Raw genomic sequence first — 19,207 nt, forward strand, 5'->3', positions numbered from 1 at the left:
TAATTGGCATGGGAGCTCTGGGGCAAGTATAGTGCCTAAGACCACTGTAGCTTTTTAAAATTAACTAAATTGCAAGTTGCCTCCCCAAACTTTTTCACACAAAAATCTTAGCCAAATTAGACAAGTGAATACTACTTTCTTCTATATAAAAAGGAGTAAAAATCTATAAAAAAAACTTACATCAAAATTAAAAATACTATTTACATGCTGAAAACAGTTTGATTTTTTCTTGTTTCTTTTTAAATGTGGGGTTTCTCTCCAAGAACACAAGCAGTTTAGAAATACAACAAAGTTAAAGGCTACCTAACCAGAGCTAATCATTTGAATACAGAAGTACTTAAAAATATGTTCAAGTAGGGGGAAAAAAAACAAAACAAAACGGGTTTTTACAAAAAAGATTCTCAAAGAACACTTATTGGTGCGAAAGTTTAAAACAAAATTTCTTAAACATGTTTGAAATGAGAATCACCTGCACAATTCCAGACACGTACACAATTGCTGTTTAATATATCCCCATCTAAACAAGTTCTGTAAATAAATACATCTTACAAAACACCCATAAAAGAACAACAAAAATATTCTTAAACTGATTCTTAGTGGACCTAACAAAGTTTATACTAAATCACAGCTTAATAATTACCTATACAATTGCTTAAAAACCCTGTCTTAGTATTAATATTAATTTTCTAGTAAAATTCAGGATTTTGTAATATAATATTTGGATTCTTAAATAGGTAAACCAATGGCTAAAATTAACAATATTTACTAGAAACGTGTGTGGATTAGCTTCTATTTCTTTTGTATGGAGCTCTTTAAAAAGTTTTTTTTTTGGAGGAGAAAGATGACTGATAAGTAACACGTGATACGGAATTAGTTTTACTCTTTGCACAGCTGTAATAACCAGGGCTCGACAAATAATGTAATCTACTCGCATTAGAAGAGCCGGGTTCGGGTGATCTGCGCATGCACAGATGGCCGGCAGCGCGGCTGGCGAGCAGGGCTCACCGCGGTTTGGCGAGCCCTGATAATAACTAAATTCAACAACTCTAAATATTTCATTTTATTCACTTGGGACACATCTACACAGCAGCGTTATTTATAGTGTGTGTCTACACTACAAGCCTTTACTTTGAAATAATGTCAAACTGGAAGACTTCTTACTCCGATTCATGGTAACTCTCATTTCACAAGGAGTAAGGGAAAATCGAAGGAAGAGTCTCCTTCCTTTGGCTTCCTGCTGTGTAGACAGAGCTTAATTCAGCTTTTGTAATTTCAACTTCAGCTATGCAATTGACATAGCTGAAGTTGCGTAGCTTAATTCTACATAGCAGCGCTGCTGTGTAGATGTGCCCTTAGAGAGGAATGAAAATCACTTATGGCTTTCAAATTCAACACAAATAAATAATCAGGGATCAACAATTAGGGCAATCTACTTGCCCGTGGTGAGTAGATTTTAGCCCTGCACGGCACCGTGGCGCAATCAGCGCATGCGCAGCGCGGTCTGCGCATGCTCAGCGCGCCAAACTGCGCGGCTGGCAAGCGGGGCTCAGCGTCACTTGTCAAGCCCTGTAAATAATAATTAATATAATTATTAAACTGGTTCATTCAGGGGAGACCACATTATTCCAATATCACTCAGAAAGCTATGGTCCACTACTATTGACCACCAATTTTTTAAATATCACCTTTTGTGACGTTCCCGAGCATTTGATAATGAAGATCATGTAAACAATGAAAAAGCCTTGGGTTACTTTTTTCCACTTCAGTTCTTCCTTTAAATGGCAATTTCTCCTTTCTATTCATCCTGGGGCCATTTTCCACATCAATTCTTTTCAACTACCCATTGTGTTGGTTACGGCCCTATAGTACTTCTTTTAGTAAGAACAGTTAGATTGGATTGTTTAACCAGACTTGTGAATTATGAACATACACAAAAAGGATCCATGATTTGAAGTCAGCCATTAGTGCAGCTACTACATGGCAATATTTTGTCTGTAACTGTTAGTGCAACAGAATCTAATGACTCCAAGCCTCTTATATCCCTGAGCAATTTGTTACTATGTCGTCTTACTGAGTTGGCTCAGAGTCAGTACTTTTTTTTTTATTATAAAACTTCCACAGAAAGTAATTGCTTCTTTTTTCTTCAATGACTGTCATCTAAGAGTGACTACATTGAAGTTATGAAGTCTTTCACACAGCAAAATGTTTAGTTTATAATGGAAGACTTTGATACGCTTAGGGGTTATATAATGATTACTGATAATTACACTTATACAAAAATTATGAATAAGTTAAATTTCTAAAACAGAATGGGGAGACAGATTCCTCCTGATTTACTCACAAATTTGTAGACATCTATGCAGCTCAGAACCCCAAAAGTGCAATCACAAAACAAGTATGATACAGCAGCAACAATTTTAGTCTTCCATCTTAATATTTAACTTGTCTTCTTTACATATGTAAAATACATATCTCTCTACTACTTCATTATGAGATTCTTCTTGTCCCCATTACACAGATGCTCCTGGAAACTGATGCTGCCTTTGTTCCAAAGCCTGTTGACTTAGCAGTTGCTGCTGTTTCTGCAGAAACTGTACCACCTCTGGACTTCTTAATAAGGACTTAAAGAAAGAAGAGAGAATATTTGAATTGGTACCAAAATATTTAGAATAGAAAAGAATCCCCTATTCGTGAACTATACATTATACCTGTTTACATACACCACTTTATAAATTGAAATTAAAAGTAACAGACTACAAAAACATGCCCACAAATCAAAGTGGGAATAGTTTATCTCATTACATGACCCTACAAAAGGAATGAAGTTAACATTAACACCTCCAGTGAACTTAATCAAGACAAATGTGTGCACAATATGCCACTTTGTCTATATGACAGTAACTTACTTTTGTTACTTAAACAAAAATATGCAGTATTACAATTTAAACATTGGCTTTAAAAATGTTTAACAGCATTTTAATTTTCAACTACACATCCTGTATTCCATACAGCAAAGTACCTCATAGCCCTGCTCCTTTGGAGAAACAGCCTGTCACTAACGTGTGATTTCTATAAATATAAAATATTTATAGTTTATTATACTAACTGGTCACCGTACAGAAACAAACAACTTTATGAAAGAATGAAAGGAAGCACTTTGTTGTGACGAGTGAAGAGAATGGAAGTCAAAAGCTTTGGGTTTTATTTCTGGCATTACTACAATGCTATGAACTAAACTTTTGCGCCACAATTTCCCCCTTCCCACCATGTGCAGTATAGCAATAATTATCTAACTCTCAGAAAGAGTACTTAAATTGAGATACTTGAAAAAAGGTGCTATAAAAGTCCTACATATTATCTATCCTATTGTGGAATATTTTCATTCTTGAATTTTTCATAAAACCCTGCTCTTTTCTAAAGTTGTATACAGGTAACATTACATTTACAAATATCCCTATGGTTTATAAGATAATGTCCTCCTGTTTCCCATATTCATTGCCCCAGGTGGGATATATTAAAAGCAAAGGGATCTTTCTCAATGAGAGAAAGAAAAGAGTAAAGCACTGAAGACTGGAGAACCTGTGCCTCACTTTTCCTGTTTGTGGGCAGAAAACAGAGCTAGCCCAAGGCAGCGGGAGCCATAGAGCCCACATGCCAGCTTCTCCCTGGAGCCTGGGTGGCAGAGGCTATATTGCCAGGCTTCGGCGCCTGCTGCTCCCCTATGGTCATTTGTTCCTATAACTAACCCAGCTATCATACCCCTCCCTTTCCATTTGATGTGAAACAACTGCATTCAATGCACACTGCATTGTCCTGGCACAACCAAACTCTGACCTTGCTTTAAGCTATGATAAGTGGACACTGCTTTAAGCGACGATAAGTGGATCACCAAAGTTAGTGGTCCTAGCTCTGACTATGTAGGAGAAGTCCTTGAACAAATGGACAGGCAAATGCACAAAGTTTCTAAAATATATAGTAACATTATATACACCAGTGGTTTTCAACATGCAATCTCAGTCAACACAGAGTTGTAGCTCATATGACACCCTCAGGGTCATACAGGCAGTATTGGATGCAGCCCACAATGAGGTTGAGAAGCCAGGGTTCTTACCAGTCTTTTCTGATTCAATACTTGTTCTAAAAGAGTTGGTCTTGCTGGGCGATCTCCAATAGATCCTGTTCTTTGTTTTGTAACTGAAACTGAACCTTCAACACAATCCTGGACATAAGAAACAAAATACAAGAGGAAGATGGATATTATATGTTGACATTACAATGCATTTTTCGTTTCTACAGGGGAAAGGCCTCAGAAAAAAAGGGCCTGCTTCCCCTTTCTAACCTGTGGAAGGAAATGAGGCATACAAGAGAGGAAAAGAATCCACCCAATGTTTTGTTTTCTCCCTTTCACTCCATAATTCTTCCAGTTTCCACTAGCTGCAGAGACCAGAAACTGGTGAATTAGATTTCTAAATTAGACTCCTAACCAAGTTACCACAGCTAATAAATCTTTAATCTATTTGATTAAAAATAATTTGAAACAGCCCAATAATTCACCCACACTTTTTAAAATTTCCCTGAAAGTAATGTGTGTAGAGAGGAGGAGTGGCCAAACTGTAGGGCTACGTCTATACTGGTGCGTTCTCACGCAAAAACTCTTTTGCGGAAGAGTTCTTCTGCAAAAACTCTTCCAGAAGAGAGCATCTACACTGGCATGTGCTTTTGCGCAAGAGCATCCATGCCAGTGTAGATGCTCTCTTGCGCAGGAAAGCTCTGCTGGCCATTTTAACCATAAGGCTTTCTTGAGCAAAAAAATTCACGTTACCTGTCTACACTGGCCTCTTCTGCAAGAACAGTTGCGCAAAAGGGCTTATTCCTGAGTGGAAGTGTCAGAGTTCTGGTGCAAGAAGCTCTGATTTTATACATTAGAACGTCAGTTTACTTGCACAAGAACACGCGGCCAGTGTAGACAGGCAGCAAATTTTTGCGCAAGAGCGGCCGCTTTTACACTAAATCACGCCAGTGTGTACACAGCCTAGCTCTTTTACAATTTAAGTGAGGGTCAAGGACAGAATGCCACATGAGCTACTCACTCCCTAGAGGGTTGAAGACCCAAACCCTGGCAGGTGCCTCACAGCTTGAGCTTTTGAAGATTGTCCTATTTAACAGAGTCAGTAAGTTTGTCCACTCATGCTCTAGTATAAGAGGCTGGAGGCCAAGTCAGGCTTTACTCCCAGCCGAAGAAATTCTAGCCACATTTTAGCATAGATAAAGTGCTAACTTCACAATACCCTGTAGATTCCTCACACTGTTTTCTCTCTGGTTTGAAGTGGCTTTAAGTTTGCTAACTATTCTTCCAACTGAAAGAGGTTAGACAAAATACCATCCTAGCACCTGCTATGCCAACATTGTTGAAGAAAAACAAAACAAATGAAAAATACTTACTAGAACATCTAGTTCTCTTCCCCAGGAGATGAACAAGATTGTCTACAGTACCTGAGAGCATATAATCTAATTTTAAATGTCAAAAGCCCTAATCTTTACAAGATGCATATGCATATATTACATCTCTTGAATCTCACTAACATTCAAAGCCTAATGTAGATATTATGTAATTGGGGAAAAAAAATCTAGTCCCTTCCAAAACAATCCAGTCCCTTCCATCCCTTCACTGTACAAAGTGCCTCCATCATTTCTTTTATTTAATGGAAATATGTTTTCTTCCTTCCCAGTTCTATTACAAAATACAATGCATACACAAAAAATATGCTTTAAAACTCTTCATAAAAATTATGGCACTTCTAAGACTACACTGTATAGAATAGTAATACAGATGTAGTTGTGTTAGCCTGGTCTAGCTGAAACAAAAGTCAGGACTATGCAGCACTTTAAAGACTAACAAGATGGTTTATTAGGCGATGAGTGTTCATGGGCCAGACCCACTTCCTCAGATCAAATTGTGGAAGAAAATTGGCATGACCATATACAGGCAGTCCCCGACTTACACGGATCCGACTTACGAACGGGGCTTTTCTCGCCCCGGAGCTCGCGGGCGGCGGGACCGCCCAGAGCACAGCGATCCCGCCACCGTGTCCTCCGGGGCGAGAAAAGCTGCTCCAGATCTCCCTGGTGTGCTGGGGGGGGGGACTCCCCAGCACAGCAGGGAGACCCGAGCAAAGCCGCACAGGCAGCGGGACCCCGCTGCCCGTGCGGCTTTGCTCCTTTGCCCCGGAGCAAAGCCACAGTGGTGGTGGGACCTCTGCGCCTCCACAGCTTTGCTCGGGTCTCCCTGGTCTGCTGGGGGGGAGGGGGCGCAGCTAGTGCGCTCCCCCCCTCCCCCCAGCAGACCAGGCTTTTGTTGCGGGACGCCTGGGGTAGAGCAGCTGGGGTGCTGCCGGGTTGGTCCTGCGGGGACCTACCCGGCAGTGCCCCAGCTGTTCTGTCCCAGGATTCCAGATTCAGCCGCTGTTGAAACTGATCAGCGGCTGATTCCAGGAAGCTGGGGGCAGAGCAACTCTGCCTCGGGCTTCCTGTAGTCAGTCGCTGATCAGTTTCAGCAGCGGCTGAATCTGGAGCCAGTTCCGACTTACATACAGATTCAACTTAAGAACAAACCTATAGTCCCTATCTTGTACGTAACCCGGGGACTGCCTGTATACCATCAAAAAAAGTGAACACATTTCACTTTTACACTGTATAATGTTTACACTGTATAGAGTTTGGGACTGAGCCAAAACTGCCAAAAAAACAAGCTGAATGCTAGATCAACTCTGCTACTGATTTACTGTGCCTCGGTTTCTAGATCTATAAATAACTATAGAACTGTACATAAATTTATTAAGAGGTTGCGAGTCTCAGTATAGTCCTGAGATGTTGGGAGTCTAGTATCAGACAGGCACTTAGAGGGCTTCATAAGTGTATCACAGGAGAAAGCAGGAAAGCAGATGGCCAATTCTTCCCTGGAAGGCTTATGCCGGCACAGTAACCTCAGTGTATAATATGAGTGTTGACTGGGCCACCACAAACATAATTAGACAAACCAGGCCAGGCAATCACACCAAGCTAACAGGCTCGTTAAAAAGAACTATTTTTGGGAGGGGGGGGGGTGGAGTGGAAGAAGTAGACAAAAGCTGGCAGATGATGTGAATAACTAGTGCCATACTTCACCTTGGCTCTCCAGCCGCATACAATAGCAGGCTAGGTCTCCCCTCTATTGGGGGAACCCCGAAAAGCTGATCACCCCTAGCCCGAGTGATTCTGGGCGCTGCAGCGCCGACTATGCGGGGCGGGTGTGCAGTCTCCGCTGTCCTCCCCCCCGCGCAGTTCTCTGCCCTACCACCTCGCACAGCGGCTCAGCGGCGAGCCGGGCACTAAGTCCTCACCTCGGCCCTCGCGCTGCCCCCCGGGGTGGCGGCCCCGCCCTGCGGTGCGGGCGCCGCGGCCCCGCCACTCCCCAGTGCCTGGTCGCTCTTCTTGCGCTTGTACTTGTCCTTGTACATCTTGTTGCGGTGGCGCTTGCACATCCAGGGCTTGCGCTGCTTGGCCACCTGCGTGGTGGTCTCGCTGCAGCCCTGGTACGTGCAGCTCTTGTAGCCCCCGCCCCCCGGGGGGGCCTCCCCGCCCGAGGTCGCCGCCGCCTCCTCGTCCTCCAGCTCCTCGGGGCTGGCCGCGCCCTCGCCGCCCGCCGGCTCGCCCTCCTCAGCCGCGTCCCCATCGCCTTCGCTGGGGCCCAGCTCGCAGAGGAGCATGAGGCCGCCGGGGGGCTCCGGGGCCTGCGCGGGGCCCTGGTGCCGCACGATCCCCCCCGCCGCCTCCTCGTGGCCGCCGCGGCAGGGCTGCATCACCAGCAGCGCCAGCTGGGGGGGCGAGGAAGAAGCGGGGGCGGGAGCGGCCCCCAGGGCCCTGCTGCTTCCGCCCGGGCCCTCCGTCCCGCTCAACCACCCGCCGAGCGCCTCAGAGGGGCGCTCCGGGCCGGTAGCCACAGAGCAGCGACTGCGCAGCCGCCGCGGCCCTGACGGGCGACCAATCGTGCGCGCAACCGACACCGCGTGCGCGGGTACGCAGCGAGTCTCCGGGTGCTTACCGCGCATGCGCCCCACGAACAGTGTGGGGGCCCGCAACTCCGCCCCCTTTACGGCCCCAACAGCTGAGGGGGAGTGTGCAATGAGCACGCATGCGCATTGTGGCAGGCTAACTTTTGACCGCTTAGGAAGCGCTACCCCCGTGCTGGAAAAATCTGTTGCGCGTGCGCGGCGGGCCGCCTGTCGCCGCTGGGAGATGCCATTTACTGCAGGGGCGCCAGCCCGATAGGGGCGGGGAGGTGGGGCACGGTACAAATGCACCATGGGGGGGGGCAATAGTCCCCCCCATAAGTTTGAACCCCTGAATGTCATACTTGCAGCGGGCTTACAGCGCAGTTCCCAGCTGCAGAGGCAGCTCTTACCTGCCATCCTTTGCCTTTGGGCAGGGAGCTTGTTCATGGCCAGAGGGAGGCAGGGTGAATGAGCTCACAAAGGGCTAGTCAGTCAAGTCCTTGAAAGACCCTTAGCCCTCATGAAGACATTGCCGGGTACCCGCCGCTTAAAAGGCAGGCAAAGAATAGGAATAAAGAATGGTGCTACTGCAGGGATCTGCATTTGGACCCTTTGCTGTTAAACTTCTTATAAATGTTCTTAAACTGGGGGTGGGGGCAGTGAGGTGGTAAAATGTGCAGATGATACAAAATAGTGAGGGCCAAAGCTGGCTGCAAAGAATTACAAAGGAATGTGGCAGAACTGCATGACTGGGCAACATAAGTGCAGATGGCCTCCCTTTGAGAAGCATGTCCAGCTAAGAGTTAGGGGTGTAACCGTGATAGAGATGTAGCCGTGTTAGTCTGGTGTAGCTGAAACAAAATACAGGACTATGTAGCACTTTAAAGACTAACAAGATGGTTTATTAGATGATGAGCTTTCGTGACTATTTTCTTCGGGTGTAACCGTGTAATCGATAAGCATCACCATTAAGGGTGGTGCTTATTGCTAACCTGTTAACCAGTGGCGTGGCTGGGCCCACTGTGCTATGAGATGGGGTGCTCCAATCTGGGTGGGCCCTCTGCATCACACCGTGGGTTGAGGGTGCTTCAGGGCAGCTGGGCTGGAGCAACTTTCTGCTTGCAGTGTGGCTGGCCCTGCCTAAGGAGACCCCACCTGCAGTGAGCTAAACCTGGCCTGGCCAGAGCAGAATGCTAAAGCACCTCATATAATAACTAGTTGGAACAAGTATTAATCCTCAGAATCCTTCACATGCCCAACAAACAAAGACAAAACTTCTTACCAAGTACTCCAGCCCTCCCCAAGAGCCATGTCAGACAGATGGGTTTTGCAACGTGACAGGAAGACCAACAGGTGTGGGCTATTTCAGATCAAAGTGAAGAAATTATATTCAAATTGAGAGGTCTTTATGAAGAACACCCTGTAGGAAGCTCACTCTCTTTTCCTCTGAGGCGGCTCTACCTCAGGCACTTTCATTGATCTCAACTGCAACACTGGAGTTCTCACTGGAGGTCTGAGCTTTAAGGCACAAATTGACCCTTTGTTGGTATAACTGTTCCCCAAGTTTCACTTCTAAAAAAGTGAAGATAACAGTACATAAGAATGGCCATCCTGAGGTATGGTTTACACAGTGGCTATGTCTACAATGGCGGCTTCTTGTGCCAGAAATATGCAAATGAGGCTAAGCGTGGATTATCACTGAGCCTCATTTGCATACCTAATGAGCCACCATTTTTGCAGAAGAAGCTCTTGTGCCAAAAGGAGCGTCTACACTGCCCCTTCTTGTGCAAGAAAACCCCTCTTGTGCAATGCCGCTACGCAGGGTGGGGGACACTTACTTCCATTTGCTGGAAGCCTCCAGGCAAGTGTTTCCTGGAGGACAAAAAGGGCATGGAGCCATTTTGGCTGATTGTTTCCCACATGAGCAGGGAAGGAAAAGAGTAATGCACAGGATGTTTTTTTGCTGCGCTTGTTCCCCACATTCTGGGTCTGGCGGGAAGGTTTGGGGCTTTCTTCCCCTGTAAGAAGTCTCACAGAGGACCGTAAGGCTGTAGTGCCAGTGCGGGCTCCCTGCTGCGGGCTGAGTTGGGGCTCCAGAAGAGTCATATCTGGCTCCGTAGTGAGCCATTGGTTGCGGACCCTTGCTTGATCAGAGGTGAAAGAGCGGGCTCTCCTTCCCCCGCACTCCACCCCACACTTTTTGCTTTTTGTATGATTTGGAAGGTCTGTGCATAAGAAGAAACAGAAACGGAAAAGGAATAGGTAGCTAATCAGTTTAGCCTAACTTTGAACTCAGAGAATATTATGGATAAAATATAATTAAATATTGTTTTGTTCCTTAGAGACTGTAGAAAATATTGAGAGAAAACATTAAAATGCAGAAAACAAAAGTTATTTGCCATGTACCATTTGTGCCAGCCTTGTTTTTGGGAATGAAGGCCATGTTTTGACGTTTTGGTCTTTAATCTACATGTCCCAGCTGCCCAGTTGGGAACAGATGCACAGTCTCTAGCCTTCCCAGGTGTGTCTATTATCAGATGCCAGAAACTGTATGCTTAAATTATAGATATTTATCTGTGCTCATGCTGCCTACTCATGATTTGAATAGACTCTGTATATTTCTGCCATCTACATTAATGCTCATAAAGTGTTTCATTTTGCTGTGCCAGAGCTTCTGAGACCAATTTTTCAGTTCTTAATTCTCAGTAACTATCCTGGTGAGAAGTATTCTTTAGAAAAACAATCATTGGAGACTGAAGTTTGAGCAGGGGGTTGGACTATCAGTGTTTCTCAACCAGTGGTGCCAATACCCTTAGGGGAACTTGAGAGAACTCTGGGTTTACATCAACACAGCTGAAACTTGGAGAAAACTGAATTTCTGTTTTAAGTTTTACAGCGCTTTATTATTTTTATACTTTTTACACCCCAAAATTTCATTGCCCGCCCAGCTATAATTAAGTTGTTTAAACAAATGTGTTGCAATAGTAGAAAAAAAATTGTGTGTCTGAAAACTATAGGTGCTGGGGATACTTACTTTTTTTAAAAAAAAGGGGGTACTTATAATATTTTTTTTGAAAAAGGGGTACTTTATAAAAAAAGATACAGAAACACTGGACTAGATGACCTCCTGAGATCTCTTGCAATCCTAATCTTCTATGATTCTATGAAGTGAAGAAGATTGTTAGAATATTGGTGCCACATCATCTGAACTAGTAAATTTATCCAGTAGCCATCAATGCAATTCATTTCTCTTGGCTTCTGCTGCCAGCAGCACAGAATTCTACCCAATGCTGATGGCTTTTTAACAGTATTGCATTGCTTTGATTTTCTTGACAACACATTTTTCAGAGTTTCAGGAGAATCTTTTTTTTCATGTAAGATATAAGGGGCTTGTGTTCTCCATGTCTTCATACGCTATAGCTTCACAGCAGAGGTAAAATTCTCAAAGTATATTGTTAACCACCATTTTTCATTTTGTATAGACTGGTGATAAAATAGGTACTATAGATGGTCATCATAATTGAGGTACTGGGTACTGGTTGGAATATGTTAATATATAGACAGGCAGTGAAGTTTATACTAAATATTAATATAAGGGTATGAACTAAGTATTAGCACGTCAACCTGTCTTCCATTATCCATATGAAGTGATTAGGCCACTTCAGCTTGCCTTAGTTCTGGGATAAGATGGTAGTGATTTGCATACTTGCAGCTGCAGCAACATTTTCTAACTGTGGAGGTTATTTCCGTCTGACGGGGCACTCCCGCCCCGCACTGAGAGCGCGCTGGGGGACGCCGGGCGGACACACCGGGGGGTGGAGAGCACGGCCCAGCCCGCCACGCCGGGATGCAGGAACGCGCCGGCAGTCGGCGCGGGCAGCATCGGGAGGCAGGAGGCGCCGACCGGCAGGGCCCAAGAGGGAGGGGCCGGCGAGGCGCAGGGGGATGATGTCACGGGGGAAGGGTGGCTGGGAGGCGTCGCAGGGGAAGTGACGCGGAGGGGGAACGGAGCCGGCGGGGGATTTAAACCCGGGGCCGGCACGGTGCAAGGGAGCGCGGTGGACGGAGCTGGAGGAGGGTAGAAGGAGGGAGAGGTGAGGCAAGAGATGTCAAGGGAGACGGGTCGGGAGGCCTGGTGGAGTAGGAAGCGGCCCAGGGCGGGGTCGTGGAGCCCGTGAGCGGGTGTGTTTTGGGGCATTCCCCCATCCGCTAGGGAGGGACCGTGGGTCCCTGCCTTTAGGGCCCTGGGCCGGGGTTCGGAGAGGGGGCGGGCCCGAACCCGCCTACTCCGCTGACCGCCAGATCCGGCTCGGGTGTAAGCACGAACGTGCGTAATAAAAGGGGCCACCGGCCTTTGGTGGTGGCTGCTTATGCTTAACTCTCGGTGATAAGATTAGTTTATAGTTGACTCGGAGGGACGAACTTGTTCACACCGTCTTTATGAGGACAGAGGGTACAAGGTCTGTTTGCTTATTGTTGCCTGAGTGTTTTGCACCCAAAGTGCTTTTGCTGTTGTCTTTCAATGTCTGTATCTTATGAAATATTAAGAACTTCACTGAAAAGTGAGATGATGAAATTGATATCTAATGTTAAGGTGGCCCTGCAGAAAAACCATAATCTAAATGCAAATTATTTTGTAACTTTATTACACCATTATAAAATGAAAAGGTCAAATCAAGGAGAGTGCTTGAGATTTTAAAACACAACTTTGAAAGATACATGAATGACACAAGTAAATAGAGCCTTCTGGGTAGAGCAGTGATAGGGCTGCCAATTTTGGTTGGATGTATTCCGGGAGATGTCATCACATCTAACATACTCTTCAATTAAAGATTAATCTTTAATTCCTGGAGACTTCAGGACATACATGGAGGTTTGGCAACCCTAAACTGAGAATTCATCTCATTTAAAGCACATCTCTTAACAAAGACACTTCTTTTTTAAAAGGATTCAAAATGTTGGTATAAAAAAAAGCTTCTTCTCCTTTAGTTGTATTGCTCATTTTACTGCTTAACACCATCCATGATATTGAGTCATATAACCTTGTGAGAAAGCCATGAGGAGATTCAAACACTTGGTAATAGGAAAACCTGATATACTCAAAAAGGCAAACCAAGCCAAATGGTGAACTGTGCCTTATGAACAGAGCTCTGCAAATCTGCGGCTATCCACTTTAAATACATGGGCATCTGCAGTCACTGCAGTTTGCAGATGCAGCTGTGGATGTCAATTTTGTTTCTGTGCAAAGCTCCACTTCTGAATATTAATTCCTAGAAAGCAATGAATGTTGAACTCCCATCATCAATGGCAATGCAAACAGAATTAGACTACCAATGGCAAATGTCTTAAGGTTTGGTTTTGATGTTTATAATATGTTTATAAACAGCCTTTTTCACAGTAGTGATCTGTTTCTGTTTTCCATACAAGACTGGAAAGTGCTGAAGGATATAGCTTTTCAAAAATCTCAGTGTCACAGAATATACCCTTGTGTTCATCATACATGCTATTCTAATAATGTTTGTACAATATATGCCTTGTGAGAAATTATTTAAATGACTTGCTTATCAAGAATATCATGACAATATTATATACAAAATTATGAACATAAGCTGAAGTCACGACTAAAGTGTGTTTCCCAGATAAGTCTGGAGTTTTGCTACACCAGTACTTCAGAGACAAAGGACAAGCTCTGATGCAGAGGGGGGCACACGATAGCCCATGGACCACATCTGGCTTGAGGGATTCTTCATTATGGTCCACGAACCCCCACCAGGGATCAGTGATGAGACAGACTTGCTTGGAACAGCCAGCCCAATTCCTAGGCAAAACCTTAAGGAGGGACAGATAGCCTCCAGCCCCTCCCTTTCTGTCCCCCTCTGCTTCACAGCCTCAGCTCTCCCAGCACCTGTACAATGTGGTCAAGGTTCAGCCAGTCCTGATGCTTCGGAGTGGGGCGCAGAGGGAATTGGATGGGGTCTAAGGGTCCATAGGGGATCATGGGGGGGGGGGGAAGGTGTGGATAAGGGAGTGGGGCCAGACCACACCCGACAATTTGGGGCGGCACAGCCTTCATACCCTTCATACAGTTTCCATACCCAATGTGGCCCTCTGGCCAAAAAGTTTGCCCACTCTTGCTCTGATGCCTCAGCCAGATAGCAACAAAGCTGATGGATCATTACTTACTAAGTGGCCATTTTTTGGTGAGGAACAGCGCACGGAATCTGCATTTTAGCAAAGAAACAGCATGGAGTTTTCTTTCTTCACTAGACTAATTATTGCCTTGCTCCCAGCTGAAAATGCTTCTCAAAGAGAGGAAGTGACTACAGTTTAAGATAAGATGGCATATTATTCCCTTAAAGGAATAAGAAATTTAATATATTGAACTGACCAGAAGAGGCCTGGGTAGCACAGGACATACATTTCTGTGAGAAAATTTGGGTGTGGGAGTGTGTTGGGGTAACTGCACCATAATGCAGACTTGTAAGAGCCAAGATGTGGCTCGCTGGCTATAGCACATATGCAGACATAGATGAAAGTAACTTGCATGCTGGAGACTGTTTACGAGCAGTCTAGACTGGTGGCTACAGCAGCAAAACAGTTTAAAGGGCACCCAAGGCTACATAACAGGGGTACACAGCTCCCAATCAGTTTGGATTGTGCTCCAGTATGTCACATAGAAAGCAGTTTGGTCTGAGTTATGGACAAAAGTTCTGGGTGGTATAAAGGTATGATGTCACACTGCTGGTAAAATGCTAATTTTTATTTCTTGGTCTCAGGCACCTGGCATTTCTCATTGGTACTTCTGTCCCAAGGCAGGACACATCTGCTCGTTGTAATGGTTACTGTTATATCTTCCTCATCCCATTTATTTTATTTTATTTTATTTTATTTTATTTGAAAATACAATGATATATCATTAAATTTATTAAAATACAGATGTGCAGGAGGGAAGGGGGGAGGGATAGCTTAGTGGTTTGAGTATTGGCCTGCTTAAACCCAGGGTTGTGAGTTCAATCCTTGCAGAGGCCCCTTGGGGCAAAAATTTGCCCAGGATGGTACTTGGTCCTGCTGTGAAGGTTGGGAACTGGACTTAATGACCTTTCAAGGTCCCTTCCAGTTCTAGGAGATAGGCAATCTCCATTAATTAAGTCAGGGAAGGTTATCTCAATTGCCTTGAGAGAAAGGGTGATTATTTTGCCTCTTATCGGACACCTGACATTCTTGAACAACTGTTGCTGAAACTCAGTTGTTCTCTGGTTACCTGGATGCTCCTTGTTCTCAACAGAAAGCCTTGTGTAAAGGCTGTTTCAGCAGCTGGAGTGAGTGTGACATCTGGAGCCCATGTTTGCTGCTGTAGTTTTTCATGGTCTACAACAGGATGGGACACATGTTAGCACAGGAGCACAATCAGGAACATTTTGGTTGTCCTCAACAAATGCAGAGCCAGTATTCTTCTTGATTGTACTTAAATGCCTTCTGTTCCTTTTTTTGTGAGTATAGCGAGGGTTGATATCCCTAATTCTGACTACTGTTACACTGGTTGGATTGTATTTTTCTAAAGCATTTAATCCATTCCCACTTTACACTGACAATACCAAAGATCTAAATGTTTGCAGCCCAATGGGTGTGAACTCCAAATAGAAAAAAAAAATGATCTTGTATGGCAAAAGCAGGCATAACTACTGTGCTTGATGAAGTGGCAAGGCTAAGTAATGCAATGAAATTAAGAAATGAAAAAAATGAGATTATATATCTGGAAAATTAGTGAAGTCCATTAGGTGATAAAACCATCTCCCAGTAGAAGTGGTGAAAGCCCAATTGCTTTGGACATTTAAAACTAGACTGAATAAAGTAATACAAAGCGTACAGCAAAGAAGCAATCCTGTGTCATCAGGCGGTCAGAGCAGATATCTATGAAGTCTAGTAAGTCTTTCAATATTTGAGATTATGGCCTTGGGAATTTTCAGTTGTCCGTGTTCTGTAACTTGTGATAATGGTTGTGCCTTTTTGGCTCCACAACTTAACTTCCTTCATGCACCTTAATGTGGAACCATTCATATTTCATTGGAATCTCAAGCCAGTCACCAATAAGTTTTTCACTAGGTAGATCTACTGCCTTCACTTTAATCATCCAACAAAATGTTGTTTGTAAGATTTACACAGTACGTACATGGGCATTCTGTGTCAGGTCAACCGAAGTTTTAAAACTTATTTCTGCTTGCATGTTTATTTCAGCAACTATGTTTTTACTTTGTCTTCTTGGTCATATACAAAGAATTTCTCACATATAGGTGTTTTTAAACCATCCAATTTTTCTGATTTTCATTTTTTTTTTGCAACACTCATGGGTGAGAATTATTCCATGTTATGTACAGAAAGTTCTTTATTTGGACTGCAATTATATTTCTTCACCTCTTCCTACTGCCTTGTTCATACTGTGAAATAGCAATTCTGCAAATTCCTATATACAGGTGCAGATGTTTCAGTTACATGTTTTTTGTTAGGCAACTACTTTATTATTATTATTATTATTACATTGTTTGTCATGGATGGGGATCAGGGGATCACAGACTGCTAGTGGGGAGAGATGCTATCTCACCTAGATGCCAAGCAGATGAAAGTGGGTAGAGGGAGGAAGGGTAATCCTGGTATGGAAAAGGTGTTCCAAAAATGGAAAAGATTGAGACTTGTTGGGCATGCAGTTACTGCTTAAGACCTTATTACTACCACTAATTAAGATTTATAGGTTCTTCATTAATGTGTTTTGCCAGCCTGCTGCTCTCAGGGTTTCAACACTCTTTGTCATTAGCTGGTCAAGAGGCTGCTGACGTAAATAGCAAAAACTTTTATTGACTTAAATTGGATTAGGTTCCGAGCATCTCAGAAGGGAAGAACTCCCACAGGGGAGAGAAAGGTTCATACTGTTCATGGTATTGAATCACTGAATGATCCTGAGAATGTAGCACATCATTGCTGCCAGAGGAGGCTGTGAAGGCTAGGACTATAAAGCTATGTCTAGACTGCAGGCTTCTTTCGAAAGAGGCTCTTTCGAAAGCATCTTTCGAAAGAGCCTCTTTCGAAAGATCGCGTCTAGACAGCAGGCGGATCTTTTGATAGAGGAAATCCGCTTTTTCGAAAGAGAGCACCCAGCGAGTCTGGATGCTCTCTTTCGAAGACGGCCTCTTTACATTGAAGAACGCCTTCCTTCAAAAGAGGAACTTTCGAAGGAAGGCGTTCTTCCTCGTGAAACGAGGTTTACCGCCATCGAAAGAAAAGCCGCGTTCTTTCGAAATAATTTCGAAAGAACGCGGCTTGAGTCTGGACGCAGGGGAAGTTCTTTCGAAAAAAGGCTACTTTTTTTGAAAGAACCCCTGAGTCTGGACACGGCCTAATAGAGTTTAAAGAGAAGCTAGATAATTTCATGGAGGTTAGGTCCATAAAAGGCTATTAGCCAGGGGATAAAATGGTGTCCTTGGCCCTTGTTTGTCAGAGGCTGGAGAGGGATGGCAGGAGACAAATCGCTTGATCATTGTCTTCGGTCTACCCTCTCTGGGGCACCTGGTGCTGGCCACTGTCGGCAGACAGACTCCTGGGCTAGATGGACCTTTGGTCTGACCCAGTACGGCCGTTCTTATGTTCTTATGTTATGTTCTAACTGAGTAGGTGATTCTCCCTTTGTTTTTTTTTTTCTCTCCGGCTGATGCTACATGATGAGTTTTCTATGACAGCATGCAGAAATGGCCAATGGAAGGAGAAACAGATGAATATGTGTATGTGCTATGTACCCGCAGCTGCTCACTGGCTGTGCCATTCATCATGGCAATCATATCTCATCAGACCCTGCTGATCTCCAGATGAGCTGGGTTTGTGTAGAGAGGCAGTTGGCAGAAAAGGGAGAGCACACGGCTTTAAGCTGTTTTCTCCTTCCTCCAGCTGCAATTTTCAAACCAATTTTTATGCAAGTGCACAATAGAGAGAAGCATGCAGAGTTGGAATACTTGAAAAATACATCTTGCACATGCTCAGAACATCAACTCTGCTTTTCTCCTTGCAGAAATGACAGCAAGGTGGGCCCTGGAAGACTTCGCCAGCTTTAATGTGCCTTGTTGCATTACAATAGCACTGTTGTACAATTGTACAAAAAAGAACTTTGTTATTGAAGCATCGATTCTTCCCCATTTATAAGTAATTTCTGCTACATGAGCCAAAACCAAGCATATGGAATGCCAAGTAATATTCTAAATTTGATTAAGGATCTAATTAATAGTCACATCATAACATTTAATCATCTCATTCTGCTTTTCTGCAGCTATTATAAGGTAGAGGAATATTTTCTAAAAATCTGAATGCACAGGATTCAAGCAATGCTAGTCGTTTGCTTCTTCAGTCACTGTCACTTATAGTGGGCCAAATTCTGCCACTGTTACTCACTCTGCTTAATAACTTCTGTAAGGAGTCATTGTAAGGGTGGCAGAATCTGCCTCTAAACATTTGGTAAAGAGATTGAGGGTACGTCTACACTAGCTCATTAGTTCGAGCTAGATAGGGTAATTAGGGCAAAAGGAGTTGCAAATGAAGCCAGGGATTTAAATATACCGGGCTTCATTTGCATGTTCCCGGGTGCCACCATTTTTAAATCCCCCTTAGTCCGAACTCCGTGCCCGCGGCTACACGCGGCACGGAGTAGCTAGTTCGAATTAAAGATCCTAATTCGAATTAAAGATCCTCATTCCATTCCATGAGGAGTAACGGTAGTTCGAACTAAGATCTTTAATTCGAACTACCTACTCCGTGCCGCGTGTAGCCGCGGGCACGGAATTCGGACTAAGAGGGATTTAAAAATGGCGGCATCCGGGAACATGCAAATGAAGCCCAGGATATTTAAATCCTGGGCTTCATTTGCAACTCCGCTTGCCCTAATTACCCTCCCTAGCTCAAACTAATGAGCTAGTGTGGACGTACCCTTAGAGTATGTATAGTTGAGGATTGAAACCAACTGTGCATTGCTCAGAGGATATAGCCATTGCTGGATTTGCTGGTGAGTTGATTAATAGGATCTGAATTGGGTAATGCTAGCAGTGGTGAAGGAGTAGTGCAAATGCTGAACTCTGCAAAGTAAAAATAATGATTAGATGAAGTTTGCTTCAGCTTTTGTTACAAAAGATATTTGGAGGAAA

The 19,207-nt window shown here is 44.1% G+C and overlaps 1 protein-coding gene across 1 annotated transcript; it reads right to left on the reverse strand.

Annotated features, from left to right (window-relative positions):
* Positions 1 to 482: 482 nt before the first annotated feature.
* LOC106731814 (regulatory factor X-associated protein) lies at positions 483 to 8,034 on the reverse strand. The gene is made up of 3 exons (XM_075919159.1): positions 7,380 to 8,034; positions 4,112 to 4,219; positions 483 to 2,621 (listed from the first exon to the last, which is right to left on the reverse strand). The coding sequence occupies exons 1-3, from the start codon at positions 7,836 to 7,838 to the stop codon at positions 2,511 to 2,513; spliced, it is 678 nt and encodes a 225-aa protein (XP_075775274.1). The 5' UTR covers positions 7,839 to 8,034; the 3' UTR covers positions 483 to 2,510.
* Between the last annotated feature and the right edge of the window lie 11,173 nt (positions 8,035 to 19,207).

Source organism: Pelodiscus sinensis, chromosome 1 (assembly GCF_049634645.1).
Source record: "Pelodiscus sinensis isolate JC-2024 chromosome 1, ASM4963464v1, whole genome shotgun sequence".
Classification (NCBI taxonomy): domain Eukaryota; kingdom Metazoa; phylum Chordata; order Testudines; family Trionychidae; genus Pelodiscus; species Pelodiscus sinensis.